The 27,502-nt window shown below is 39.5% G+C and overlaps 1 protein-coding gene across 3 annotated transcripts; it reads left to right on the top strand.

Annotated features, from left to right (window-relative positions):
• Nucleotides 1-26,529, top strand: LOC108710354 (C-type lectin domain family 4 member G). Of its 3 annotated transcripts, none has more exons than XM_041587180.1 (12): nt 1-61; nt 8,181-8,282; nt 9,477-9,590; nt 10,324-10,362; nt 10,456-10,572; nt 11,187-11,228; nt 14,522-14,593; nt 16,821-16,883; nt 18,532-18,585; nt 21,530-21,681; nt 23,881-23,987; nt 25,817-26,529. In XM_041587180.1, the coding sequence occupies exons 1-12, from the start codon at nt 28-30 to the stop codon at nt 25,947-25,949; spliced, it is 1,029 nt and encodes a 342-aa protein (XP_041443114.1). In that variant the 5' UTR covers nt 1-27; the 3' UTR covers nt 25,950-26,529. The 3 variants fall into 3 exon arrangements, with proteins under 3 accessions (XP_041443114.1, XP_041443116.1, XP_041443115.1); XM_041587181.1 differs by lacking the exon at nt 1-61 and adding an exon at nt 3,863-4,483; XM_041587182.1 differs by lacking the exon at nt 18,532-18,585.
• The last annotated feature ends 973 nt before the right edge of the window (nt 26,530-27,502 follow it).

Raw genomic sequence — 27,502 nt, 5'->3', positions numbered from 1 at the left:
TACACTTCCAGTTTCTTTTCACCTTCAATGAGCTCAGTAAGTGGTCTGACGAGCAAGTCGGGTAAGTGTTTGTCCTTCCATTGCTTATATCTAACACTGACCTGAGCACCAACGTGTAAAGGGGCAGTTACAGTGAGACCATTGAAGTTACATTTGACAGAGCTTTATTTCCAATAAGTTTGATGATCTGATCCTTTGCTGTTGGATTTGATGGATTAGGTGATAGGCTGGTAAACTGTCCCTGGGTGTTAGCTTCTTGCCACAGGTGACCTTCTGAAATTATCAGGTTGGGACTGTTGTGGTGGCCCTAAACAGTGTCTGATTCTTGTTTCTCTGTAACTTTGGGTTCTTCCACCAACCACTACCTCGGAGGTCCTCTCCATTACACACCCAACAATGATTACAATTTGAAAGATCCTGTTCACTACACTTTGTGCAAACATAGGTTTTCTCTCTTGTTGAAGAGCTGTTGTGACCTGGGGCACCACTGTTAGCCATTTATCGTCGTTTAGGTGGTATCCTCATTGAGCTTGCTATGTTAGCAAGCTGATCAATATTTTCAGTCAACTGGAGTATGACATCCGCTTCAATCCCACTATTGTGACTGACCTTGTCTGTGTGTTTCAGTTTCAATGAAGTTCTCCTTAATTCCCACATCTATTTGCTTGCAGATATTGTTGTAAGTGATATCGGACGTGTCATCACTAATGTTGCCTCCATGTACTTTAAACTCTCTGCGATGAAGGTAATGAAGGTCCCTTATAGTGATTTCTTGCTTAGATTTCTGGTGTTTCTCTGTTTGGTTGCTATGAGAGTTGTCTATGCTTAAGCATACCTCCCAAATGTATTGTATTCAGAAGGACAGTCCTTCTTTTGACAGCTCAACCCACAGTCCCTCGTTTGTACTGTAAAGTCCCGTTTTTCTCTGCACTGAACAGGCAGAAAAGTAAACAAAGTTTCTAACTTAACCACAGCTGCAAATAAGATACTTTTGTAACAATTTTGAGATAAGCAAATAAGTAATTGTAACAATATAAGATAACAGGTCCCTTGGGAAAAGTTAGACTCACAGCTTAAAGGGCAATTCACCTTCACAAACACAGCAATATGTTCAAACTTTCATAACCTGCCAAATTTTGTAAAATGAACATGGTAATTAGGGGGGGTGGCCACAAAAATGTGCACTACGCGCTGCAACTTTTTGTCCCTCTTTTTATTTCCAAAATGTTGGGAGGTATGGCTTAAGGTTTGGGGAGAACACTGCATGGACTGAGCTGAAAATGCATTTATGCACTGGAGCAGTGTTTTTCTCAGATCTCCATAGACAGAAGGTGATCCATGGATACTGTCTATACAAGCCTGGGTTCCCGGGAATAAGCTAATGATGGAGGACTTGCGTTTGGTTAATTTGTGCTATTGGAGGGCAGGGCAGAGGGTGTTTTACTAGAAGTTACTGCTTCAGCCACCTCTGAAGTCTGTCTTGCTATGGCTGCAATTGTACCCCATTGTCACTCCATTACTGGATAGGCTGTCATTGCCCTCAGAAATCATAGCATCAATAGCATCTTTCAGTATTAACAGTTGAACAATTCCTTTATTCTTTGATTCTAACATATGTTTACTGTACATGAATGGATGGACTTAAAGCACCCCTCTCCATTCCCCACCTCAAGCTTTGATGGGTATCTATTTGCCCAATATTTTGGGCAATCTGGAGCAGTTTCTCTGCTGGCAAGGTGAACAAGTTCTTCCTGATGCTGCACATCAGGCTCCTCCTCTCACTGTCAGCTGCCATTGCTTTTTAAATATGGCAGAGAATATATTTACAAAAAAGCAAATTGTGAATCTAAAGTACTGTCAACCCTATTTTCGCACAGAGAGGCCACACTTATGCAAACACCCGTCTCATTTGTGAGCCATTTGCGAATCTTTCTGCTCAATGCGAATTCGCAAAAAATGGAAAACAGACAGGCACTGCAATATTTCATCGTTCAGGAAATAACATGGACAATACAACCTCTCATGGTATGGGTATGGGTTTATAAGCAACCTCTATTGGTGGTAGTGTGAATAGATAACCAAGCGATACAGAACTAGGCTATGGCCTGGTGCTAGGTTTGCCACATATCTGGTTTTGACTAGGACAGTCCAGTGTTTAAAAGGGTTGTCTGGGTCAAAACTGCCTGCCTGGTTTTCCAAAATGAAAACCGGACAGAACTCTCTGAGATTGATACAGCGACCAGCCAGTTGCCAATTGCCACATCATAGCCCTACCTCCATGTCAACACAAGCCCTCCCATCTCCATCCCATGTGATGTCACTGCCGCCATCCCCGCCCCCTGTGACATCACTACTCACCCCCTGCCTGGAGTAAGGAGACGGGAAAGGTGGCAATCCTACCTTGTGCACATTTATAAATATTCACTTAAATGTGACTGTATATTTACTATGGGGTAACATTAGTAATGGCATTCGCATCTGGCTCACATGGAGCAAGTCAATTGATAAAAAAGAAGCACATTAAGAGAACCCAGGAATTACTATCAGATCCAGGCTGGTAGTTAATCCAGCAGAAAAATGTTTCTTAATATAATGCTGGGCAGGCATTTACCCTTAATACAGACTGTACAGTCCATTTGACAATGACTGAAGTTGCCACCTGGCTTAATGCCAATGTTAATAATAGGAAAAAACAGCAAGAATATAGGAAGGCTGGTATTTTTTTCCAGAAAAAGTGGCAACCCTATCTGGGAGACATACAGAAGTTGAAAAGGAGGACTAGAGGCTGGACATCTTGGTGAACAATACAGTTAGAGAGTCAAGTTAAAATAATGGTGCAACTCACTGGTTGGCATGAGATACCTCCTACTTTCCTTATATCTCTTAGCTGGCCTATAGTTAATCATAGTTGAAGTTGCTGATCGGACCTCCAAGGTGCAAAACTGGTATAGAGGATGGTGACCTTTAAGCACTTCCTGCTGCAATGTATTCCTAAAGGACAGCCTTGGGGAGGAGCTTAGGCTTCCTGCATTGTGACCCCTATCCAACTTTTAACTTGCACATCATTCAGACACACTAGAAGGTGTCATTTTGCACCCCATAGTTCTATATCACTTATGTCAAATGCAAGACTGGTCACTATATACATATGTGATAATACATGTTTCTAGTCTGCTACTGTCCTACATACACGTAAGCAGTAGGGTGACAGGGATGGACAAGCCGTAGCAATTGACTTTCAAGTTTAGAATTTATTTTTCACACTCTAGTAGCTATTTAGGGGATGTGAAAGTGACTGTGTATGCATATGTGCCATTAGGGACTGTTTGCTAGCTGCCTTCCTGGTGCCTTCCTGGTGCGATGGGGTGGGGGGAAGGTTTCATCAGGTTAAATGAATGAATAAAGCAATCTAGTGCTTGTCATTTTCCATAATAAATTACTGAGGGAGGAAAGTTTACACCAGGCCTGGTAAAACATAGCAACCTGTGCCTGCATTGGTTTCCTCCCACACTTCAAAAAAACATACAGGTAGCTTAATTGGCTCCTGATAAAATGGACCCTAGTGTGTGTGATTGTGATATAGACCTTAGCTTGTAAGCTCCTCTGGTGCAGGGACTGATGTATAATCTCTTTAAAACACTGTGTCAAAAGTGCTCAACCATGGGCGTAACTACAGAGGAAGCAGACCCTGCGGCTGCCCCAGGAGGTATAAAGGGCCCCATGAAGCCCAAATAATGAGCGATTTCAACATATATTGGTAAAACAGGACAATCTCTTTATATGTTGGGCCCTAAAATTCATTTGCTGTGGGGCCCAGTAACATCTAGTTTCTCCGATGTAGCTCAACCATGATGTTTCTGAGCCTTTTTTTTTGTTTCGTATCTCCAAACTTTTTTTAATCAAAAAAAGTAATGAGATGCTCATACGCCGCCCCTGATTTATTATGCTATTAGACGTCTCTTGGGAGCCTTTGTGGTTGGATGGGTGTTCCCCATATTGCTCCGCTGCTCTCTGACAGGAAGAAATGCGTATACAAGGAGTAACAGGTAACAGGTGCATGGTACAGAAGAGAGGTGCATAGTGTACAGCAGAAGAGAAGTGCATGGTGCAGAGCATCTAAGAGGTTCCTGGTGCAAGAGTGGTACAGAGGTGGACACAACAGAGCAGAATAGAGGCACATGGTGCAGAGCATCTAAGAGGTTCTTGGGGAAAGAGTGGTGAAGCGGTGGACACAACAGAGCAGAAAAGAGGCACATGGTGCAGAGCATCTAAGAGGTTCTTGGGGAAAGAGTGGTGAAACGGTGGACACAACAGAGCAGCAGAGAAGTGCATGGTGCCGATCATCAGAAAAGTACCTGGTGCAAAGTGGCACAAAGACCTAAAAGTGCAGTGGCACAAAATCAAAGACTTCAGTGTGCGACAGCTAGGAGACAGATCAGACTACGGGGCACAGCAAGAATATATTAGACAATGGCTAATCAAGGTGATGTACAAAATATTTATTTAACTGTAATAATGTTGAAAAAAAAATGTAAAGACTTCTGTATAGATCACTCGTTGCACTATTTGTTACCCACCAGCCATAAACTGTTTGGTAATATTAAGAAGAATATTTTGGATCGGTGACTTATACATTCTTCCCACTGCTGGAAGGGAATTCCATGAATGCACAGGCTCCCAAACGTCGTCCATCCCAGATTGGACAAATATTTGAATAAAAGGGTCTAGCCTTCTGGGATAAATTTAGAGTGGGTGGGGGCTTATTTGTTGTTTTGGATATATATAGATATAACACTACAGCAGGGTGGCTGTAAGGGCAACTGATTTTCAAGCTACATTTTGATTTGCCCAAACATGTATCAAAAATTGCCCTCGGCCTCCGGTGCCCTATGTGTTAATCTCCCAAACCACTGGCTGACATTCATTATAAGGTAATTTCACAGTAAGATAAGTTACATTTAACTGGTAGCTCCTTTATTACTGAAACACTTCTCCCAGAATATTGCCTTTATATTTTTATTGTGCAGTCGCCAGTTGTGTTACCGTCACCAGTCATAGTAGAACATGGGAATATAGTTTACTACTGTAGCAATACAGTAGTAATATCCTCTCTGTCTCTCTATCTCTCCCTTGGCCTGGCAGCACTCCCATACTGGGAGAATCTCTCCCACCTTGTAAGGACTATCAAACTTGGGTGCATATTGCTTGCTATCTGACCATTACACTTGCCCAGCCACTCCAGACCTCATGGATTGCAGGACCCACCCAGGAGCTACTTAATTAGTGTAATTGATCTTACAAGGAACATTAAACTGTTGCACAGGGACTAATAACCTCCCACTCACTGCTCGGTCTGTACACCACCATCACCCCCCATCTGCAGACCACCCTCACTCAACCCCACCCTCCCACCAGGTATAGGACTAATTAATTAACACAGGTGCACAAATGCAGTTGCTATTATCAACCAATTAAGTCTTTGCTTTCATATTTTAACTTATAGCGGGCTATTCAAAACTAAGGGGCGGATTTATCAAGGTGATTTCCATGAAAATTCAAGTTTTCAAATTGTATTTTTTGGTCAAATCTCACATTTTTGTCTTAAAAAACATTACTTTTTTGAGTTTTTTTTTTTTAAAAAAACAAAAATTTTTTCAAGATTTATTATACACCGACCTTGGAAATAGCTTGATTCTCAAAATACACCATCTAAAACATGTCAAGATCATGCAGGAGTCAATGGCAGAGGTCTCTTGAACCATTTGAAGATGTTAACAGCCTGCATGGTGTTTGAGTTTTTTTCAGAGGGTTTTGCCCGAAAACTCGAATCATTTGAGTGATTTGATTTTTCCCAGTGGAAAACTATGAATTTGAGGTTTTCGGGACTGGAACTCTCAGAATCTGTTTTTTCCCATTCAAGTTTTTTCATAATAAGATACCATTCGAGTTATTTGAGTTCATACGAGGTATAACAAACTCTTACACTCGACCTTTGATAAATAACCCCCTGTGTGTCGATTGGTTGCTATTAGCAACTACAGTTGTGGAATGCTGGCACGTAAGATTGTAGGTAATCCCTGCAGCTAGGGATTCTAACCTGTACTTGTAGGGTTACCCCAAGCTCCCCCTGTACTTATCTTGTATGTAGGTTCCTGCTCATTTTTATTTAGTAGAATGAACAATTCTAGGGAGTACAACAATAGGCCAAGTTGACTAGTTTCTGGGTGTCAAGGTGAATTTACTATTAAACACAAGCTTTCCCAAGTCAACTAGTGAACTGCCAGGATGAGTTAGTGCCCCCAATGCACCAAGATGGTGTTAATGATGCTTTTTTTAATGTGACCTGTGATGCTGGTAACATGTGCTTCATCTGATTAACACAGGGAAATTAAAGGGGTGGGTCACTTTTAAGGTAACTTTTATTATGTTATAGAACGGCCAGTTCTAAGCAACTTTTCAATTTGTTTTCATTATTTTTTTTTTATTATAGTTTTATAGTTATTTGCCTTTTTCTTCTGACTCTTTGCAGCTTTCAAATGGGGGTCACTGAACCTTTCTAAAAAACAAATACTCTGTAAGGCTACAAATGTATTGTTATTGCTACTTTTTATAACTGATCCCTCTATTCAGGCCTCTCCTATTCATATTCCAGCCTCTTGTTCAAATCAATGCATGGTTGCTAGGGGAATTTGCACCCTAGCTTCCAGATTGCTTAAAATGCAAATTGAAGAGCTGCTGAATAAAAATCGAAATAACTCAAAAACCTTCAATAATAAAAAATTAAAACAAATGGCAAATTATCTCATTACTCTCTACATCATACTAAAAGTTATCTCAAAGGTGAACAACCCCTTTAAGTCCTTCATTGTGCTCAATTAACATATTTTCTCTGGCCATGTGTTGAAGGTCTTTTGACTATAATACATGTGAGAGGAAGGGTGGCTTGGCATAGCAATAGGGGTGTAGAAGATAGAGTAGGGGGCGTAATGTTCAGGGATATTACAAGAGATTTGGTTGAATGAATTCAAGAGTAGTAGGTGTAAGAGAAGGTGCCATCAAGAAGAAACATCAGTGGAGGGTGACCATTTCGGTTTTGTGATCACAAGAGCAACTGTTCTTCTGGAATGAACCAAGCGTGACTTCATATTTGGTTTAAATCTTCTCATGCTTGCAAACAGGAAGGAAAAACAACTTTTCTCAGAGTATGTTTCAGCTCTTTAGTGTGTAAGCTAGGGAAATGTATAGTTGTCAACAACCATTGGATGCAGCAAATTTGTGTCCAGGGTATTTATATCTGGCTCACTCCAAGGTTTTATTTCTGTTTTCCAATGATGTGTAAGTTAAACAATGAAAAAGGATGCTTGCAACACAACATTGCTGTGGATAACGTTGTATAACCCTAATTTGGTTACTGTCTCTTTAAATAGCAATTAGCCCTTTGAAATCCTTTGCTGCTCCCACGTGGCAGGTACACAAGCAAGACCTGTCCTCACCCTGGGGAATCACACAGTGGCCAAAGTATCCAAAGGCAGGAGATAGAAAGTGGCTCTCTCTGAAGCTTACATGCTTGCTCGATGCAGAGAACAACACAGCCCTTTCCTTTTACTTCTCCCTGGAAAATCCTTTCAATCAGCACTATCACACTTCACAGATCTGGCTCTCTCTGGCTGCTGCAGCAGGGGTTCTTTTATAAGCTCTGTCGGTAACCCTGTACACTTGGTTCCAAAGTCAGGCACTCCCCCTCTCCCAGGAATGCACTGGGGCACACAGCCAATCGGATGGCTCTCCAGCCTGTAACTGGGCTGGATGATGTCACAAACAGAAAAACAGGGGAAGGATTTGTCTGAACCTCTACAGTTCTTTTAGCATATAATATATGGTGGGTACAGTCCAACATACAACTTTTTTTGGAGCTTGTTCTATGTGATGCAATGGCCCATTGTCAAACTGTCTCAGGAAATACTTGTATATGTTAGCAACAGCCAGAATGGAAAAAGTGGGCGAGAATGCAAAAACTTGCCTTTGTTAAATCCTCTAATAAATCTAACCTTGAGATTAGGACTGTGGACTCATTGAGTCTGTAGCAACTAGAGATTAATTAGGAAGACACAGGGGCATTGATTTGTGATAGTGGGGACAACATTGTGACTGTCACTTTTTCTTTTCTCCCTCTTCTTCAGCGCGTTTTGTAACATTTGATTTTGATGCTGACGATTACGAAAACATGGAAAATGACTTTGCACCCATGCCTAAACAAGGGCAGAAAGTCACGGCAGCGAAAGGTAATCTATATTGTGAGAATTCACTCAAATGACACAAGTGGCAGTACATTTTCCAGAGGAAGAGACAGAGTTACCAAATGTCATCTTTGCAGCAGGGTTTTCACAAACAGGTTAACTCTTTAGTAAAAGAAGGGTAGCCCTATCGACACCCCTTCGGTCATGTGTGGCTCTTACCTAGATATTACTGGGCCCACAGCATTATTTTTCAGGCCTCCAAAATGTCTAGAGGTTGACCAATATTTATTGAAATTGTATATGAATTAGGGCCTCCTGGGCCCCTCTTTAGCCACAGGGTCTGCTTCCTCTGTAGTTATGTCCCTGACTACCGGGGACTGCTGCAGGAGGGTGATAAGTGTGGGGATCCAGCACTTCCTCCCTACAGAAGTAAAGTATTTATTTTGACGCTGTAGTTGAATAGTTTGTTGGTGGCCTCAATACCTCAGAAACATGCAACTTTAGCCACTGTTAGAGCAACTTAATCCAGGAAAATTACAAATATTTACCACACAGGGCCTTATTTATCAAAATCCGAATATTTATATAAATAAGTCCGGCCAAACTAGAATCCACGATTGGTCCTCATTTATTAACAAAAAAGCAAAATTTTATTGAATCAGGGATGAACTGGATAAAATCAAGCGAAAACCCGAATCGTATAATTTTTTCAGCGTTTTTTCACGAATGGCTCAATTATGTCGGCCTTTTTCCTGAAAAGCCCACATTTTTCAAATTTTTGCCATGAAAAGTCCGAAATAGTTGGATTTTCGTGGCTAATTCCAGCACAGAAACTTCCAAATAGGATAGGGACCTCTCCGACTGACTTATCTAGAACCTCAGTAGGTCTGAGATGCCAGACTTTTTCCATCCTCTTTGTATAATAAATCCCAAAAGACATTTTTCAAGTTTTTGGCATTCGTACTTCAATAAATAACCCCTTAGTCTTTTAGCTTTTCTCCTTAGCTCCCCTTGCACTCCCGACCTCCTACAGTTCTTCGTCTTTTCCACAGGCGATGACTTGATACTGGACTGGACTTGGTACTGGACTTTTCATCCTCAGTGAACACAGCCTGTTATTCTCCACATTTGCTCTGTCTAAATATATATATTAGCAGACCCCAGTCACACACAAGTGCTGAATGAGTTATACTTACATACACATTTGTGCACCACCACTTTGTCCCTCTCTCTCTTTAGTCCCCGCAGTGACATTTGATGGTGACGCTGACGATTATGAAAATATGGAAAGTGATGTTGCGCCACCTGTGCCTATGCGAGCAAAGAAAGGCAAGAAAGATAAGACAACAAAAGGTAATATATTTATGTAATAAGCAGATCCCCTTCCTAAATTTAGTCTTGATTCTTGGGGATGCTCAGTTTTACCTGTTATTTTGTTGAAGTCATTAATCTACATATGATCGAATTTCGAGATTTATCATACTCTGGCCCTTTAAGAACTCTAATTCGACTATTCGCCACCTAAAACCTGCAGAATTGCTGTTTAAATCAATGGGAGACGTCCAGGGATCAATTCTGAGTTGTATGCAGCCTTCAAGTTTTTTTCAGAGGAAAAACTAGAATCGAGTTTTTAAAACACAAATTGAATTCGATTGAAGTTTTCAGGTCGATCCTATGCACCCGATTTTAAAAAGTTTGATTTTATTAATACATTTTGATTGGTTGAATTTCGAGTTCATGGGAGTTCATGGGAGTTTAAAAAAACTCACATGAATTTGAAATTCGACCTTTGATATATGTCCCTCCCCTGTCAGATGGGGGCCCGCAGGGGCAGCAACACCAAGGGCTCTCCTTGCGGCCACCAGGGCCCTCCTTCCAATGTTCAAGCTCCTCCCCCTCCACGTATCACGCCTCATACAGCTGATCACCTTCCTTCTCGATTGGGGGGACGTGCCTGGGCCGGCCCAGTCCAACTCTGTACGAACTAGTAAAGTACATTATGTAATAGTGTAGTATATTGGAACCAAATAGAGAGTTCATACACTTTTATCATATTTCGGATGAACGCTCATTTTTTCCATTTCAGCTGGAGATTCATCACCAGAGCCAGCAAGAAGAAGAATAGGTAACTGATGGAAAATAACCCTAGAAATGTATTTTTATTTTCTATATGTCCCTATGGCCATGCAGAATGTATTGTCCCATATATCTCTCACAGGTACAGAAGTCCGTGCAAGGCTAAAATCACGCTGGTGGCTGATACTTTTACTCCTGATTTTACTGTTCTTCATGTTTTTGGTCTTGGCGACCCTTACTGGTCTGCTGTTTGTACACTGTAAGTATAAATAAGATACTTGATAGGGTTGAATATAACCATGTTTTTGAGCAGACTGACTTGGATAAATAGGAGCAGCAACTGGCAGAATTGGAATGTAAAATTGGGGGCACGTGAGGGGTCATTCATTGAGACCCTGGGTGCAAGTGAAAAAAAGAACTTGTATGCAGGGTATGCATCTCGCGCCCAATAAAAAATCCGGCATAAGGCGCAGTGCACGGCTCTGTTATGTGATAGAGAGGGAATGAAGTGCAAAAAACATGGCGGTTGTGCCTGCTTTTGCACCCTTCCTTCCAACTGGGTTCCACAATTGTCTGCTACTCCCTAAGATTGATGCTTGGACAATCATATCAGTATGTTAATGGCTTCTGTAAAGGAGAAATATAAGATGTGCTTTTTATGTTAGATCACAGTGTAATGGAGAGAACATTATTCTTTGGGGTTGGCCAAGATCCCTGGAATTTCATAACATAGAGACCCAAACAGATTGCCAGTCCGGGCGTGAGTGATAATGTTTGGTCAGAAACTTGCAACAACTGAGAACATGGAGAACTTTTTAGGGTTATAACAGCCTTCTGCCTTACCCTTTCTACTTCTTCTCTTTCCAATTTCAGATTCCTCAATTTCTGATGAAATACGCAACCTGAAATACCTAGGTAATGTCACTGTAAATAAACATTTTCCGAAAAGCATTATGGAAAAGAATGGTGTCTTACGCATAGGGATGCACCGAATCCAGGATTCAGTTCGGGATTCAGCCAGGATTCGGCCTTTTTCAGCAGGATTCGGATTTGCCCGAATCCTTCTGCCAGGCCGAACCGAATACGAAACCTAATTTGCATATGCAAAATAGGGGCGGGGAGGGAATCGCGTGACTTTTTGTCACAAAACAAGGAAGTAAAAAATATTTTTTCCCCTTCCCACCCCTAATTTGCATATTCAAATTAGGATTCGGTTCGGTATTCGGGCAAATCTTTCGAGAAGGATTCGGGGGTTTGGCCCAATCCAAAATAGTGGATTCGGTGCATGTCTACTTATGCACAAAGTTTGCTATTGCTTCAGTATTGTAAATTTCTTTTACTTTTATTTAACGTTTAAACTGAGCCCTTAATAAATGTCATCATTTATATTTATTGTTCATATTTAATGTTATACAATGTATAATCATGAGATACATGTCATGAGAAACAACTTGTTTAAATGCTGGCTGAAGAAGAGATTAGTTTAAAATTTCTTTGTTTTGCTTCTGGATCAAAGAACATTTTATTTCCTTAGTAATTCTCAGTCTGACTTTACATAAATTAATCTTTGCATATTTTTGCTATGAAGTATTTGAGGCAAAATAACCAGTGGATAATAGAAATGATATAGTAAATTACTGTGAAAAGTTTTCCTGTGAGCTGGAAAAATGTTGTTTTATAGGAAAATAAATAGAATTGATTTCCTTCTGTATTCCCCAGTTCTGTCTTTAATTACTCTGTCTCTATTTTGTAGATGAAATAGGATATATTCTTGTTCATCCTTAGCTTGTGCTGGAAATACAATCTGCTTATTGTTTTAATCAAAAATAGCTTTGGTTTCTTGAAATAAATAGTGCAGAACAGTGAAATTGAAAGCATTTTCATTTAACTGCCAATTTCTGATTCTTGACGCACTTATGCAGAGTTCATTCTCTCTCTCTCTCTAAACTAAGGGGCTAAGTTATAAAAAATCTTAGAACGTTTGTATCTCTGAATCATACTCATTAGAAACTTTTTTTTGTAATTTATCAAGCGTAAAAGCTATAAAATCTATGAATACAAAATCCAAGGTCATGTAGAAGTCAGTGCAAGTTCCCTTTCTTTTCTTGCAAAGATCAGCCTTTTGTTCATAGTTCAAAACCTTCATTGTACAAATTTTTCATTTGTTCAAGGAAAACTCAGGGTTTACGAGTTTTTATCGACAGCTATTTCCATTCGTACTTTTTTTCTTCTGATCTTTTCATAACTGTCATGGCATCTGTGAGTTTAGAGAAATATTGTTTAATCGTGTTTTAAAAAAAGCTCTAATACCATTAAATTCCTGATTTCAGTAGAATTCATCAGATGCCATTAGGCAAACATGCAATATAAAAAAAGTAAAATAAAAGAAGAATGAGAGGAATTATATTTTTATTAACAAGCATTTAAAGGATAACTAAAACTTATCTAAAGAAGTAGCTAGAAATGTTATACATAGAATAGAAATGAATAGAAATGTCACAATATAAGGCTGATTAGTAATTAATACAGATAATTACTACATGGCATCTCAGAAACCAGTGCAATTAGCATCAGAATTTAATAATCAGCAAACCTGAAGCATCCGCTTATATTACAGGGGAAGCTCATTTTCTGCTGGATAATTAGTGACGAGCCCTAAGCTTAGCTTCTCAACAGCCAATCAGAGCCCACTGAGCATGTGAGTGTCACAGACACTTTCCAAGATGGTGACCCCCTGTGACAAGTTTGAAGTCCTGGATCATTGCTGCTATTGACAAGCTGAAACTTTAGCCTCGTGCAATAAGTTCTGTATATAAAATATGGCATTTTTAGACATATTAATTTTTAAGGTTAAGTTATTCTTTAATCTACAAATTCTAGTTATATGGCTCATAATGAACATTTCCCTTAAAATGGTGGCAGGGAAAACCTTTACGAGGGGAGTTTGTTGACCACCAGCCCGAGTAGTCAAACTTCAGGAGATAAAATACTGGGAAGATGATTTCTTGGACAGACATAATATCAAAGGCTATTGTGATACTAAGCTCTATAGTTAGTATAGATATGGGTATATAGAATTTATGTGATGGTAGGGAGGGGTGTGTGTATGGATGCTGGGTTTTCATTTGGAGGGGTTGAACTTGATCGACAGGGATGTCTTTTTTCAACCCGGTTTAACTATGTAACGATGTTAGGACTGCAGCATAATATCTGTTATTTATACAGCAGCAACACATTTCTAAAGCACTTTATAGAGATTATACACTATGGGGCAAATTCACTAAGATTCATAGTTACGCCAGGCGTAACTTCGCCGCACTTCACCGCACTTCGCCACACTTCGCCAGGCGTAGTTTCGCTAGCGCTCCGCAAATTCACTAAAATCCGAAGTTGCGCTCAGGGGTAGCATAAGGTTGCGAAGTTCTGCCAGCATTGATTCGCTAAGCGAAGCAAAGTTACGCTAGCGATGGTTAATTTGCATACGGCGCCAAATTCAAATTTCAATGGAGGAATATGTAGCAGCACTACAAATGCCTGGGAAACCTTCAAAACATCAAATAAAATTTTTATTTTGCCCTACACATGTGCCCACTGTATAGTTAAGTTGCCATGAGTTAGGAAATGTAGGGGGGAAGGAGGGGAGTCCCAAAAAATTTTTCGATCTTTTTCAGCCTATCACCCATAATATAAAAAAAACGCCAGCGTTTTTTGGGACTTAGAATAAATTTGAACTTTTTTTGAAGCAATCCCTATCTACTCTATTGCGCTTTGCCTAGTCTGAGGTGGCGAAGGAAGTCTAGCGTAAAAGGTAGCGTTCAGTACAATGCGCGCGTTAGTAAATTTGCGTAGTTACGTCCGTTGCGCAAATTCGCCAGGCGTAAGGGTGTGAAGTAACACTAGCGAATGTACGCCAGCGTTCATTAGTGAATTGCGAAGTAACGAAAATGACCAACGCTAGCGAATTGACGCTAGCGTTAGGTGCTTCGGCGCTTAGTGAATTTGCCCCTATGGGTCAATTATTCCGCTTGTATGTATCTAGAGTGAGGGAGGAAACCTACTTAGACAGGGGAAGAACAAAGAAACACTTTGCTACCCACCAGTCACCATACTACCCATAGCAGCTTCTAGTAACAACTGCTCTAGCTAGTATCTACTAATAACTTAATTACTGTTATAATATCTTTTTTGTTTTATATCTGTTCTTGCAGATTCTCAAAAATCTCTTGAAATGGAACAAAATGAAATGAAGAAAGTAATAAAGGCTATACAAGGCGAACTGGGTGAGTTTTCCAACAGACGGTCATTGGTTAATTCTCTGTACAGGGTTGAGCCTCCCTGGATTGTATTTGTCGTGCTGTTCACCTAATCCCCCCTGACCACAAACCCCCACATCATACAACATGTAGAAATAAAGTGCAACCAAAGTATCTCAGTTTTAAAGATTATCCTCCCTAGAATGGGGAATTGGTTGCCTTCTCCCAAATAAAGGTGCCATGCTGAAGCTCCAAAAGGTGGTTTATTATCTATTTTTTTTTACCAGACTCAACCCTCTCCCCACACAGTTTGTAGTGACATTTTTGCAGAATTGAATAAATCCAGTTTTAGGGGATCAAGAATCCTTTTAGATGCCATCTTACCAAAGTAGAGGGAAAAACAAATGATATGACTGGGGAAAAGCTGCCCTGGACACATACGTTTATAATCTAGAGGTGATGTATAACAAATGAAGTACAAATGATATGTAGCAATCACTAATATAGTTTAAAGACCAAATAAATAGACTTCTATGTGTATTTTTTAAAAGATGGCAGAAAACCGTTTTCACAACAGGTGAACATTTTAAAGGAAAACTATACCCCCCAAACAATGTAGCTCTCTATTAAAAGATACTGAGTAAAACAGCTCATGTGTAAAACCCTGCTTCATGTAAATGAACCATTATCATAATAATATACCTTTTTAGTAGTATGTGCCATTGGGTAATCATAAATAGAAAATTGCCATTTTAAAAAATAAGGGCCGCCCCCTGAGATCGTAAGATTCACTGTGCACACTAACAAACCACATGTAAGGTCACATGAGCCAATTAACAGACAGAGTTCTACCTTTTGCTTCCTCACTTCTTCCTGTTACAGTTAGTGTTGTAGTATTTCTGGTCAGGTGATCTCTGAGGCAGCACAGATAGAGTCACGAAATGGTGGTTCAAGGCAAGAGATGTAAAAGGGCAATATTTATGTAAATATATATTCCAGTTTGGTAAGATTCTTTAATATGTCATTCAATTTGATATAAACTATCTGTTGCTTAAGTATTCATTTTGGGGGTATAGTTTTCCTTTAAGGAGACGCCTTATAGTCTTTATAACAAAGTCATTATAACTGAAGATAATTAATGTAGAGAAAAAGTGGAGCTAAAACAAATTTAGTGAGAAGCAACATTTTATCTTTGTTTCTTGAAGTCAATTATGGGGTCAATGCAGAGGGATCAAAGTTGAGCTACTGGCAAATAATTCTAGCTGCTGCCTCTAGGATGAATGGAAGAGATCATGTGGTTGAATGTTGTAATATTCAAGGCCATCTGTGATAAGAGTAGGGATAAAGCTTGTTTTTGCAAGAAAGGGATTCTAGAGAACTTAAAGACTGGTCTTATGGGGCAAGAGTGTTGGCCATCTCTCTTTGCCATTTACTATTGGCACTTCAGAATGGGGAAAAGAGAGGTCAATAAGCTTGAAGCAGGTTGTAAATAAGTATCCAATGACTCAATGACAAAGTCTCATGAGGTTGTTTAATGGTGAAGACATACTGTTTGCCTGACCTGCAAGTATTTTAGCAAGGTGCCCGAATGCCCAATATTTAAAAGGTTGATATTTAATGATCTATCTATTCAGAGGCATTGTGCCAGGGGGAAGGGGAGCGGCAGCAGCAAGTCCTCTCAGACGGCAAGGAGGCCAGGATTGTCCCTGGTGGTATCCACTAAATATACTATACTAGTACAGGTATAGGACCTGTTATCCAGAATGCTCGGGACCTGGGGCTTTCCGGATAATGGATCTTTATGTAATTCAGATCTTCATACCTTAAGTCTACTAGAAATCTTGTAAGCATTAAATGAACCCAATAGGTTGGTTTTGCTTCCAATAAGGATTCATTATATCTTAGTTTGGACCAAGTACAAGATGTTGTTTTATTATTTCAGAGAAAAGGGGAATCATTTTTAAAATTTTAGATTTTTTGGATAAAATGGAGTCTATGGGAGACGGCCTTTCCGTAATTTGGATCTTTCTTGATAACGTGTTTCCGGATAATGTCTCCCATACCTGTACATATTTTGTAATGCTTTCTTTAAAAAGATCTAACAACATCAGTGAGGTTGAAATGGACACCATATTGCTACAGTTGTAAGGTTCCAAAGAATTGCTGCCCACCTCTATACCTCTATAAACTACAGTGTCTACTCACAACTGGTTATTGATATAGGATCGTTTTTGTTTTATTTCCATCCTTGCAGATTCAGAAAAAATGGAACAAAATAAAATGAAACAAGAGATAAAGAATATTCAAGAAGAACTGGGTGAGTTTTCCAACAGGCAGCCATGTTTCTCTCTTATCTGGGTTGGACTTACCGTTTAGCTTCCCTAGACTGTATTTGTTGTGCTGCTCATCAATCAGCAGCTACTGTGACCCCTGACCACAAACCTCATTCCATACAACATATAAAATGAAGTGTGACCAGTTTTTAAGTTTTTCTTCCATAGAATGGGGAATCGGTTATGGTTACCTTTTCCCAAATAAAGGTGCCATTCTTGAAAATGACTCTTAAAGGAAGATTGTTATTCATTTTGTACCAATGACATTTTTGTAATCTATCACTAGGGGACCATGAAACTGTTTAGATGGCATGTCACCAAAGGGGTGGAAAAACTAATGATATGCCAGGGGGAAAATGCTGTGGCCACCTGTGGTTATAATCTAAGAGTGATGCACAAGTAATATGTAACAGCTGATAAGAAGCAAAGCAAGAAAACTTCTATATGTAATTTAAGAGATGGAGGATACAGTGTCCACATAAGGGATGCATTTGGGGGAAAGTTTGTAAAAATGCTATTAGAGATGTGGAAAACCGAAGAGAATCAAGAGGGCTAAAACAAACAAGTAGCAAAATGTGTTTCTTGATGATACTATGGGGTCAATGTAGAGACAGCAAAGTCTAGCTACTGGCAAGGAATGAATATTAACTTAAATAAGTTTAACTTCTGCCTCCAGGATGGGTGCTAGAGATCATACGAATGCTTGACTGTTGCAATATTCAAGGCCATCTGTGGTAAGAGTAGGGATAAAGTTATGTTTTGCAAGAAAGGGATTCTAGAGAAGGTAAAGACTGGTCTTATGGGGCAAGAACATTGGCCATCTCTCTCTCTCTCTCTAATCTCTGTCCAGAAATAGTTGGGATTTCCCCCATAAGATTTAGGTAATTTTCAGTTAAGTATGTGTTTAAGAGAAACGAATGCTCTATGAGTTTGTTCTAGGAGGAAATTAGCAAACTGTATACTTTGTCTGCCACTTCATTCCATGTTTCACCATGAAAGTTGGGCATATCTCTTTGCCATTTACTGTAGGCACATCCGGAATGGGAGAAAAAAGAGATGTCAATACGGTTGAAAAAGGTTGTAAACAAGTATCCAATAACTCTTACGTCTGCTGAGATTGTTTAATGGTGAAGCCATTGGTTTTGAACATACTGTTTGCCTAACCTGCAAGTATTTTTGCCCAATGTTTGTGTAGGAGTAAGAAATCCCTAATGTTATGCCTTAGCGCCACCAAGTCTTTATACAGTAAATACTAGTCCTCTACTATCTTCTCTAGGTATATATAGGTATTATTTAATAGGATTGATACAAAATGGTCTATCTGTTACAGTGGTATCCAGGGGCACTGCGCCAGGGGGGAAGGGGAGCGGCAGCAGCAAGTCCCCCTCAGGCGGCAAGGAGGCCAGGATTGTCCCTGGTGGTATCCACTAAATATACTATACTAGTATATATTTTTGTAAAAAGATCCTTATTGATGCTAACAACATCAGTGGGGTTGAAATGGATGCCATATTTCTACAGTTGTAAGGTTCCAAAGTATTGCTGCCACCTCTATACCTCTATAAACGACACTGTCTACTTAAAACTGGTTATTGATATAGGATCGTTTTTGTTTTATTTCCATCCTTACAGATTCTGAACAAAATAAAATGAAGCAAGAGATAAAGAATATTCAAGAAGAACTGGGTGAGTTTTCCAACAGGCAGCCTTGTTTCTCTCTTATCTGGTTTGGACTTACCGTTTAGCCTCCCTAGACTGTATTTGTTGTGCTGCTCATCAATCAGCAGCTACTGTGACCCCTGACCACAAACCTCATTCCATACAACCTTTAAAAGGAAGTGTGACCAGAGTATATCAGTTTTTAAGCTCTTCTTCCATAAAATGGGGAATTGGTTATGGTTACCTTTTCCCAAATAAAGGTGCCATTCTTGAAAACGACTCTTAAAGGAAGATTGTTATTCATTTTGTACCAACTTCAACCCTCTCCCCACACATTTTTGTAATTTAGCTCTATGGGCCCAGGAAACCTTTTAGATGGCATGTCATCAAAGTGGGGGGAAAACTAACGATATGCCAGGGGGAAAATGCTGTACCCACCTGTGGTTATAATATAAGAGTGATGCATAACAAGTGAAGCACAAGAAATATTTAATATGTAGAGACAGCAAAGTGGAGCTACTGGCAAGGAATGAATATTATCTTAAATAAGATTAACTTCTGCCTCCAGGATGGGTGCTAGAGATCATACGAATGCAATATTCAAGGCCATCTGTGATAAGAGTAGGGATAAAGGTTTTTTTTTTGCAAGAAAGGGATTCTAGAGAAGTTAGTGGGGGAAAACTAGCGATATACCAGGGGGAACATGCTGTGGCCACCTGTGGTAATAATATGAGTGATGCATAACAAGTGAAGCACATGTAGGGGCCGACTCACTAACTTCGAGTGAAGGATTCGAAGGTAAAAAACTTCGAATTTCGAAGTTTTTTTTGGGCTACTTCGACCATCGAATGGGCTACTCCGACCTTCGACTACGAGTACGACTTCGAATCGAAGGATTCGAAGTAAAAATCATTCGACTATTCGACCATTCGATAGTCGAAGTACTGTCTCTTTAAAAAAAACTTCGACCCCCTAGTTCGCCATCTAAAAGCTACCAAAGTCAATGTTAGCCTATGGGGAAGGTCCTCATAGGCTTGGCTAACTTTTTTGGATTAAAATCCTTAGAATCCTTCGATTCGAAGGATTTTATCGTTCGATCGAAGGAATTATCCTTCGATCGTTCGATCGAACTATCTGCGCTAAATCCTTCGACTTCGATATTAATTCCTAGTCGAATATCGAGGGTTAATTAACCCTCGATATTCTACCCTTAGTGAATCGGCCCCGTAATATGTAACATCCTAAGATGTTCAATAGTAAGTAATAGACTAGACTGAACAGTTATGGGATATAATATAGTCCGGCAGTGTTCACTTGTGCAATTTCAGGAATATCTACTCCAAAGGCGGTCTCCTGCTCTGAAACCTTTCATTAAACTAAGAACCTAACCAGGCTATATTGTACAATTCATTCCAATCCATGGGATGCCAAACCTAACCACTACATTGAAAGAATCAAACCTAAACAATAATACCAGGTAAATTGGAATAACTACTCAGTTACAGTTTGATGACAAGGTCATCCCAAGCCTGTAGCCACACAGTATGAAGGGGTGGCAGCCAGGGTATGTCTATCTTCCTTTACTGGCAGACTTTTAATTCTGTTTCATGAATTGTGCAAAATCCTATTTTATATAAAAACTGGATATATTGCATCGTGTCCTAAGCAAGACTTGGCCTAGAAATTCATTATTGTTCTCTCGCTGTTATAGTGTGATCATTGCATGGACTTGCTTGGAAAAGAAGCTCCTTTTGTTGTCAACATTAGCCCAATAACCTGCAAACTTCAGCAGAATAAAAAAGGTTTAATCTGGTATAGAGGGTAAAAGGGAATATTTTGTGCAATGTTCATCTGGTTCTTTGCAATGTAAATCACTAATGCTAGCCTGTATGCTAACAGTATACAAACTATGATTAATAATAAGGTAATAAAAGTCATGTGGTTTTTCCGAGACTCTCTGGGTCGAGCTTATTAATTGTTCATCTGAACAAAATTGATATTGTATAACGATAAAGAGACATTTGCACAGTTCTGAATTCGACCCAAAAAATGAATGTACTTGTATAACCTGGTCATTCACATATGGGCTAAATTGCACCATTGCAACCAATTGGATTTTTCCTTTCCTTGTATTACCTAGCATTTTGAACAAAAACAAACTGCTAAATGCTTGCCGTGTGTAACTGGACAAGTGCAATTTAGCACCTATTTAAGTAAATCAGTCCTTTTATACATTACCATGTTTTGTTGCTTTATTAAGAACAGGTGACACTCTTTTAAAGGAGAAGGAAAGCTACAGAGGCATTTTATTGCCAATAGATTAGCCGCAAAAGTGTAAACTAGAATGCTATATTTATTCTGCAGAATGTTTTACCATACCTGAGTAAATAGCTCTAGAAGCTCTCTGTTTAGCATAGCAGCTGCAGTATTAGCTTGGTGTGACATCACTTCCTGCCTGAGTCTCTCCCCACTCATAGCTCTGGGCTCAGATTACAGCAGGGAGGGGAGGAGGGAGGGAGGGAGGGAGAGGAGCAAACTGAGCATGCTCAAGCCCTAGCCCTGGAGGTGTAAGCTGAAAACAGGAAGTCTGATACAGAAGCCCATGTGTACACACTAGAAGGAAAGAAATGTGGTGCTTCTTTTGATAGAGGAGCTTACTTAGTTTTAACCTTTCCTTCTCCTTTAAGGTAAAGATTCTCTTTCCACACAGCTGACATTGTATTAAGGTTCCCCCCCTTGGGTATGGGTTAATCTAAATTGCTTTTATTGCAGAATGATTCCTGGCCGTGCTCTCAGTGATCATTCAGAAGGACTAAATTAAGAATCCTTTGCTGAGTCTCAGAAGACCTTCTCATTTAGTCCTTAATTATTTGACACAAATTGTATTTTTTTTCTTCCTTCTTTTCTGTTTTAACCGTACATTTTCCCTGTTTATTTCTTTTTCCAAAAATTTTTTTTTTTTCGTTCTCAGGGAGCTGCTGTGGCACATGCCCGCTTGACTGGCTTCAGATCGGTAGATCCTGCTATCATCTATCAGACGAGAAAAGCACATGGGAAAAATCAAAAGCTGCCTGCAAGAGTTTAAAGGCTCTGCTACTGATCTTCAAAGATTCAAAAGAAATGGTAAGATGTACTACAAGGAAATTCCACCCATCACCATTTATCATGATTGCCTCCTTCTATGCATCATATTTCTACCCATATTACTTTGTGGACTCATTTGTTTATAGGTTAAAGGGATACTGTCATCGGAAAACATGTTTTTTTTCAAAACGCATCAGTTAATAGTGCTACTCCAGCAGAATTCTACACTGAAATCCATTTCTCAAAAGAGCAAACAGATTTTGTTATATTCAATTTTGAAATCTGACATGGGGCTAGACATTTTGTCAATTTCCCAGCTGCCCCCAGTCATGTGACTTGTGCCTGCACTTTAGGAGAGAAATGCTTTCTGGCAGGCTGCTGTTTTTCCTTCTCAATGTAACTGAATGTGTCTCAGTGGGACATGGGTTCTTACTATTGAGTGTTGTTCTTAGATCTACCAGGCAGCTGTTATCTTGTGTTAGGGAGCTGCTATCTGGTTACCTTCCCATTGTTCTTTTGTTTGGCTGCTGGGGGAAAAAAGGGAAGGGGGATATTACTCCAACTTACAGTACAGCAGTAAAGAGTGATTGAAGTTTATCAGAGCCCAAGTCAAATGACTTGGGGCAGCTGGGAAATTGACAATATGTCTAGCCCCATGTCAGATTTCAAAATTGAATATAAAAAAAATCTGTTTGCTCTTTTGAGAAATGGATTTCAGTGCAGAATTCTGCTGGAGCAGCACTATTAACTGATTCATTTTGAATTTTTTTTTTCCCATGACAGTATCCCTTTAAGTTCTTCAGCATTGGAGCAATAGATAACAGTTAAAAGATCTCACTACGTTGTCCTGTATCTATATATGAATCCTATGCAACCAACCTTAGGGCAATGGCACGTGGGGTGATTTTGGGTGCTTTGGCACTTGCAATTTTGAATAGGCCGGCATTGTGCCAAACTGGCCATTGCCTGCTATAGCAGTGTGCTTGTTGGGTGCTTGCGCAAGTTCTACCATTAAATAAGAGTGTCACACTGAATGCATTTCCAGGTTGTGACCACCTTCTAAGGTGGTTTTATATTATCATAATAAAAACTGGATCTAGTAATATAAAAATCAGTAAAGACATGTGAGTTATTTATATGCTCTGGAGGGGTTTAATTCCTTTGGTACCTCTGTATTAATGAGGCTGCTTCTGTCAACAGCCATACTGTTTATTAGGACATAAACAGTACAGTACAGGTCAGAGGGAGCAAAGATACCACACATATGCACCTAGTCTCCTATGAGCAGGGCCGCCATCAGGGGGGCACAAGGGCTACTGTTGTACTGGGCCTGGGCCTGAGAGGGGGCCTGGCTGTGCTGCACTTTTCGAAACAGCCAGGCCCCCCTTGATAGCGCTGAAGCCGCGCCGCCTCGCCTCCCCTGAAGTCCCGAACAGCCAAACAGCAAAATCCCGAAGTGGCGAAAAGACCCGAAGTCACAAAACCAGCCAAAATTTAATTTCTGAAGCCATGAAAAGACCCAAAGTCACGAAAACAGCTAAAATTTAAGTCCTGAAGCAGCAAAAAACCCCAAAGTCACGAAAACAGCTGAAATTGAAGTCCTTAAGCAGCGAAAAGACCCAAAGTCACGATAAGAGGCGAAGTCCTGAAGCCACAAGTTCAATTCTACTGAACACTAATGTGTGTGTGTTTTTTTTTTAATCCCCTGGCCACCAATGTTTTTTATTTTAATACTCTATAGGCCCCTGCCACCAATGTTTTTTTTTTTACATATTCTCTGGGGCCCCAATTTTTTTTTTAACTTATAGGGGGCCCTGGTCACCAATTATTTTTTTTAACTTTTAGGAGGGCCCTGACCACCAATTTTTTTAAAAAACAAACCTTTATTGGGGCTTGGCGCCACCATTTTTTTTTACTTATAAGGGGGCCCTGACTATTAATAGCTTTTTATAACTTGTGTGTGTGTGGGGGGAGGGGTTACCTTTTTTAGTGCTGATGTCTGTGTGGTCTTTTAACTGTGATGTGGAGTGGGCGGGACCTGGGGTGGGGCTTGGGGGCAAGGGTGGGGCTTGGGGGCCAGGGTGGGTGGGGCCCGGGAGGGCGGGGCCCAGGGGGCCCTGAAAATCTTGTTGTACAATGCCCCATGATTTCTAATGGCGGCCCTGCCTATGAGAAACAAACTTGACTCTAAGTAAAAATGTTATTGTATGTTAAAAAAAATTTTCTTCTTTGTTCAAGGAATCTCTAAATAGAATTCTCCCAAAGAATATAAGATACTGGATTGGTCTGAAAAGAGACACACAATACACATGGAAATGGTTGGATGGTACACCAATGACCTTTAGGTGGGTATGAAGTATTTTGTGCATTAATATGAAGGGGTATCACTTTTTTTTTTGTTCTTCCCTAAGCTTGTCTTCTTTAACAACAAAACAAGAGCATTGATCTGCTTATAAACTCTGAACTGTCATAGCAATGTCTGGGCTATTATTAGCTGGACAGGTCCAATCATCAGCTGTAAGATAGAGTTGGATTCTTAAGTTACCTGGACAGATGCCTACATAAGTATCTGTTTTTACTTTGCTCAAGGAATACATGGGAGATCAGTGGCATAACTAGATGTTACTGAGCCCCAGAGCAAAATAATTTGAGGGGCCCCCAATCTCTCCAGAAGTTGGGCATTTTATATGATGTAGCAAATACATAAAGTTTTTTTTCTATTTTCATTTTGGAGTAGGTCATCTAAAATTATTGCAATGGGATCATCTAATGAACTTATTCCAACGGTTAGCACTTAATTTATAGATAATACACGTGACTACTGCTTTGGCTATCCCCTCTAGAAGATGGGTCTACAACCCTTTTCATCACTTCTCAAATGTAGAATTCAGATGTGGGGAGTAAGAAGTGGTCAAGACAGCACAACTTCTATATTTGTCCCATGCCAGCCCCATCTGTCTGTCTCCTTATACAGTGCCCTACTTAAAGGGGCAAAATGAAAATGTAATATAAGCTTCAGCATACTGAAATAAGGAGTTTTCTAAATATAATCGATTAAAAATTCTGTACTGTTTCTGAAATAATTTTCACTATTCCTCTCTCAGCATCTGTTTCTTTTCATTCTCTCTTCATGCAGCAGTTGGGTGTCAGATATTTATTGACAGTTAGATCCAATATATCTTATTGGGGGGGCTTCTTTTGCCTAGAAGATGTATTAGAGCTCACTCTATTAAAATCAGCAGACATCATGTCTCTCTACATGCAGAATTTGTGCAAAAGGCAGTTATTTTGTTTGTACAGGTATGGGACCTGTTATCCAGAATGCTCAGGACCTGGGGTTTTCTGGATAATGAATCTTTCCGTAATTTGGGTCTTCATGCCTTAAGTCTACTAGAAATTAATTTAAACATTAAATAAACCCAATAGGCTGGTTTTGCTTCCAATAAGGATTAATTATATCTTAGTTGGGATCAAGTACAAGGTACTGTTTTATGATTACAGAGAAAAAGAAAATCATTTTTAAAAATTTGGATTATTTGGATAAAATGGAGTCTATGGGAGATAGCCATTCCGTAAATCGGAGCGTTCTGGATATCGGGTTTCCGGATAAGGGATGCTATACCTGTACTGGAATCAGTTGTTTGAATTATTGCTAATTCATCTGATAGGAAAGGAGCCCCCCTATAAGATATATTGGATCATTCATCTAACACCCAATTCCTGCATGAAGACAGCAAGAAGAGAAACCGATGCTGAGAGAGGAATAGTGAAGATAAACTTGATTATTTCAGAAATGATACAGAATATTTAATTGATTGTATTTAAAAAGTTTCTTATTTCAGTATGATGACACATATTATTTTTTTATTTAAGTCATACATGGATCCATATTCAGTCAGTTCTTGACAGTTATTTACAAAATGAAATATACTGTAGAGAGGGTCCCAAGATGGCAGAACTGCCCCGGGCCCTGTCAGCAGTCAGATACAAACCAGTTTAAGGCCTCTCTATGCTACAATTTTGCAAACAATGGTGAATCCCTTCTCCCTTTGCAACAAATACAGCAAAAATTAATGTACATAGAATTAATGTAAATATTTGTTTGGTCATATAAAAGAAATAATAGATCCCTTCTTTTTCATCTCAACTTTTCTACTTTATTTTGGTTGTGCAGCAACTGGGACCGTGATGAGCCAAATAATTCAGGCAATAAGGAGAACTGTGTCGAGAGTATATCTGGACCCTGGAATGACCGTAACTGTGAAGAATCCGAGCAGTATATCTGTAAGAGCACCGTGAACTTCTGAGACAGATAAAGTATTTAATATGAACAAGGTATCAAAGAATAACAGGTGTCAGGTAACCATGGCTTCTGGAAATGACACTCAAGCGCCAAAATGTTGAGGAATATTATAAAAATGTTTATTTACAAACTCCAATCCTTCTTATGTCATGAGCTGATTGCCTCCTAAATAGGTTTTATGTCTGATTGTTCAGTATCTGTTTATGGGTTAACTGAGCTTTATGGATGCCTTCATGGGTTGGTCTAGGGAAAATAATTGTTTCACAGTGAACATCTATGATGTTGGACATCATGTGATCTTTCTTAAGCAAATAGGGTGTGATTTTGGAGAAGAATGATTTTGCTGTAGAAATGGAACTCAGTACAGGAGAATGTCCATGATGACTGCTAAAGCCAATCCTATTTCCAACTGTCCACAATCTAATCATTAAAAACCTAAACAAAATACAGTAAATAATAAAGACCAGTTAAAAATATACAACATATTCAACTCACACAGAATTCTTGGGAGTAATGTGTATTTAAACTCCCCTCACCTGGTCACCCGCAGTAAAAGCCCAGTTATCTGGTGTCAGTAATTTGTACCTAAACTCTTTGTTTATCCTGTCATTGAAAAGCATAGAAGTTGCACTCAAAATCCTGAGAAGCAGCCTGAGCAATAGGCCTGATGGGGTGGTGTGGCCTAAATGGATCAGATGCTTTGGGGATCAGATGGTTTGGGGAGGATCAGGGTGTTGGGCTGAGTAAGTGGATCAATATCCTCCTAATCCCTTCTGGTTGGCGTCTCTGAATACTAAGGGTGTTATTTACTAAACTCCGAATACAAAAATCACAAAAAAATTGTGATTTTTTTTAAATTAAATCAGACTTTTAAAAAAACACAAATCTTTCAGAATTTATTAAACCCCGAGGATGAGTGTGAATCTGAAAATACGGCATCTCAGACCTGTCGAGGTTGCATATAAGTCAATGGGAGAAGGTCCAATGAGTCCCGATGAAGTTTTCTGGCAAAAAACATAATAAATGATGAAAGTTTTCGGTGAAAAATCTGAAAAAATCATGAAAATCGAATGAAAAATCTGAAAAAATCACGAAAATTTGATTTTTTTCCCCGCAAAGCAAATTTTGGGGAAATGTGATAGTAAATAAGCGTAAAAAAACTCAAGCGAATTTGATCGGAGTTTGTAGCAGAAAATATTTGGACTTTGAGAAATAACCCCCCAAAAGTACAATAATTTCCCCTGTAGCTATTGTGATTTTTAACTGATTGATATAAGCTAGAAATGCTCATGGGGTTTCACTTGTGAAACAGCAAAACAAACATTTTAAAAAGTTCAGATGCTGAATAACATCTCAGAAGGAATAAACCATGGGTGCTTTGCTCATTGCCAACTTAAAATATATGATAAGCTGTAGCTTCATAACCCCTTTTTATGACTATGTAGCTGCAGAAGATGAGGTTAAAGGTGACCATGCATTCATTGAAAAAAATATTTCATACGATTATTTCTATGTGTTTGGTGGCCCACCAATCTTGACTTCTACCACTCTCCCGCT

Source organism: Xenopus laevis, chromosome 3L (assembly GCF_017654675.1).
Source record: "Xenopus laevis strain J_2021 chromosome 3L, Xenopus_laevis_v10.1, whole genome shotgun sequence".
NCBI classification, from domain to species: Eukaryota; Metazoa; Chordata; class Amphibia; order Anura; family Pipidae; genus Xenopus; species Xenopus laevis.
This window is presented reverse-complemented; position numbering and strand designations above follow the sequence as displayed.

Coding starts and splice junctions, on each gene's coding strand:
- LOC108710354 (XM_041587180.1), top strand. CDS start 28: ATGAGCTCAGTAAGTGGTCTGACGAGCAAGTCGG. Junction 10,573..11,186: donor TGGTCTGCTGTTTGTACACT/GTAAGTATAAAT, acceptor TTCCAATTTCAG/ATTCCTCAATTTCTGATGAA. Junction 18,586..21,529: donor GAATATTCAAGAAGAACTGG/GTGAGTTTTCCA, acceptor TTTCGTTCTCAG/GGAGCTGCTGTGGCACATGC.